The following is a 2341-nucleotide window of genomic DNA, read 5'->3' on the forward strand; positions in this document are numbered from 1 at the left end:
CTGTTTTTGTAATGTTAACTTTTGATCTAGGTTATTTGATTAATCTTTTATTTTGTTGCTTCAGTTCAGTAGAGGTTGAGCAGTTTATACTTGATGACTTGAGAAACCATGTACAGCTGAGCAGTGTTGCTCTGCCATCCGTTAGTTTTTATACATTTATCAATGCACATAATGGGTATTGTCCTCGATTTTTTTTCGGTTCAACATTATCTTTCTGTTTTAGTAAAAAAAAATTTCTCAATTTCTTATCTTCCTGTTTATCTTTTTCTAGTTTAAACTGTTCAACTATACCCCCTGACGGGTCATTGGCTGCTGCTGGATTTTCAGATTCATCGCTGAAGGTTTTTTCTTGATTACATTTTCGTTGCATGTGACATGTCAATTGTTTGTGTTTTCTACTAAATTTGGTACACATTGTGCAGATTTGGGATATGGCAAAGCTTGGGCAACAGGCTGTTGGTAGTAAGTCAATCCTCTGTTTCTACTGTGTTGAGATATTCTTGTACATAAATCAAAGTTAAAAAAAGATATGCACGTGTTTTACAGTGTATAAATTAGTCTAGGATATATAGAAACACAATTTAAGCCTTCATAAATTGCTAGGTTTTTTCGGCTGTAAGTGCAACAAACATTTGGTTAAAAAATTGCTGGCAGTCATGGAGTTAAAAGCTAGTTAAGGATGGTAATATCTCTTTAGGTTTATTAAAGCTATGTTAGTTTGTTGAAAAGTATGTTTTGTTTGCTCTGTATTCTGTATTTTGGTCAAAGCATATCTTATTTTTAAAATACTGCTGCTATTAGCTGTTTTGCAGGGTGACGATGATGCAAATCCAAATGAGTTTGGTTCAAATGGAGGAAAAAGACCCTATACCTTATTTCAGGGGCACTCAGGACCAGTTTATTCAGCTTCTTTTAGTCCTATGGGAGATTTTATACTTTCCTCTTCAGCCGATTCAACAAGTACAGTCATTTATTCTCTCTCCCTCTTTCCCTCTTTGTTTTGATTATGAAAGAATTACATTGTTTTCGTGCAGTTCGGTTATGGAGCACTGAACTAAATGCAAATCTTGTTTGCTACAAGGGTCATAATTACCCAGTATGGGATGTACAGGTATATCTCATCATTTTCAGTTGTAAATTGTTCATATTAGCAGTTCTTTTGCATCTCTGCTGTTGATTTGACATGAAATGAGTGGCCAATATATATATGTGTGTGTGTGTGTGCATTCTCCTTTTTAGTTTCCTTTCTTGGCCACTTAAACATTTGCCCTCTATTTGGAATTTGGATTCTAGGATGGAAAAAAGAAAATCCAAAAGATTTTTTTCTCTCTTGTTTGGATTCAAATAAAAATTGAGATTTTTTTTCTCTCTTGTTTGGATGCAATTTTCTAAAATTTATAACTTTTATAAATATATTGAATAAGGTGTTATACAATTTTAGATTTTCCTCTACTTTACTTTTTTTTTCTCTCAAAAAGAATTTGCTTCTTTAAATTCAAGTTAAAAAAAAAGCGATATTAGGGGTATTGGTTTTACTTTTGTACCTATTCAATTACTTGTGTTATTACTATTTTCTTCCATACAATTGTTTTGACTTCTTTACTTTGTCTCTTCTCTTTCCCTTCACCACATTAAAGAATGGTCATCTTTCCTTAGTAATGATTTTAATGTTATATAATAACTTCTTTGGTTATGAATTCTCGGAGCAGTATAGTCCTGTAGGACACTATTTCGCTAGTGCATCACACGACCGGACAGCAAGGATATGGTCTATGGAAAGAATACAACCTTTGCGAATAATGGCAGGGCATTTATCTGATGTTGATGTTAGTTTCTCTCTGACTTTATTACGTGTTATAAAAGGGAACTAGTATTGCTTTGATGTTATTTATATTGTTGAACAACAACAACCTTAATCCAGAAGAGTGCTTTAATGTTGTCTAAACTTACTGATCTAGTCTAGTTCTTATACACTAATTCTGATTGAGGTTTCATTTATCATTATCAGTGTGTGCAATGGCATGCCTATCTCATTTCCCTTGTATTGAAGCATTTATCTATCTCATTTCAACATTTCATGTTTAAGGTGTAAAATTTGAGCCTCTCTCTGTCATTTTAGATTTTCTCTAGAAATCCAAGTGTCATCTTTTTTTTCTGCAATTTTGGGTAAAATCTGAATCTGAATCTCATATTATAATTGTAGCTCTCTCTATAAAATTGTCTACTATATTCATATCTATGTTAATGAAGCAACTAGTAAATTGTTGAAACAATAAATTGCTGCTAGCGTAAATTGTTGAAACATTCTCTATGCCTCAATCTCTTTTTGCTATGTAATCTC

General features: G+C 32.6%; 1 protein-coding gene across 1 annotated transcript; it reads left to right on the plus strand.

Annotated features, from left to right (window-relative positions):
* Positions 1-664: 664 nt before the first annotated feature.
* LOC133796237 (transcription initiation factor TFIID subunit 5-like) lies at positions 665-2092 on the plus strand. Its single transcript, XM_062233712.1, has 5 exons — positions 665-682; positions 802-960; positions 1035-1111; positions 1710-1826; positions 2009-2092. The coding sequence occupies exons 2-5, from the start codon at positions 921-923 to the stop codon at positions 2090-2092; spliced, it is 318 nt and encodes a 105-aa protein (XP_062089696.1). The 5' UTR covers positions 665-682; positions 802-920.
* Positions 2093-2341: the final 249 nt, after the last annotated feature.

The sequence above is a fragment of the Humulus lupulus genome, chromosome 8 (assembly GCF_963169125.1).
Source record: "Humulus lupulus chromosome 8, drHumLupu1.1, whole genome shotgun sequence".
Taxonomy (NCBI): Eukaryota; Viridiplantae; Streptophyta; class Magnoliopsida; order Rosales; family Cannabaceae; genus Humulus; species Humulus lupulus.

Coding starts and splice junctions, on each gene's coding strand:
- LOC133796237 (XM_062233712.1), top strand. CDS start 921: ATGGGAGATTTTATACTTTCCTCTTCAGCCGATTCAACAA. Junction 961..1,034: donor CTCTTCAGCCGATTCAACAA/GTACAGTCATTT, acceptor GTTTTCGTGCAG/TTCGGTTATGGAGCACTGAA. Junction 1,112..1,709: donor ACCCAGTATGGGATGTACAG/GTATATCTCATC, acceptor TTCTCGGAGCAG/TATAGTCCTGTAGGACACTA.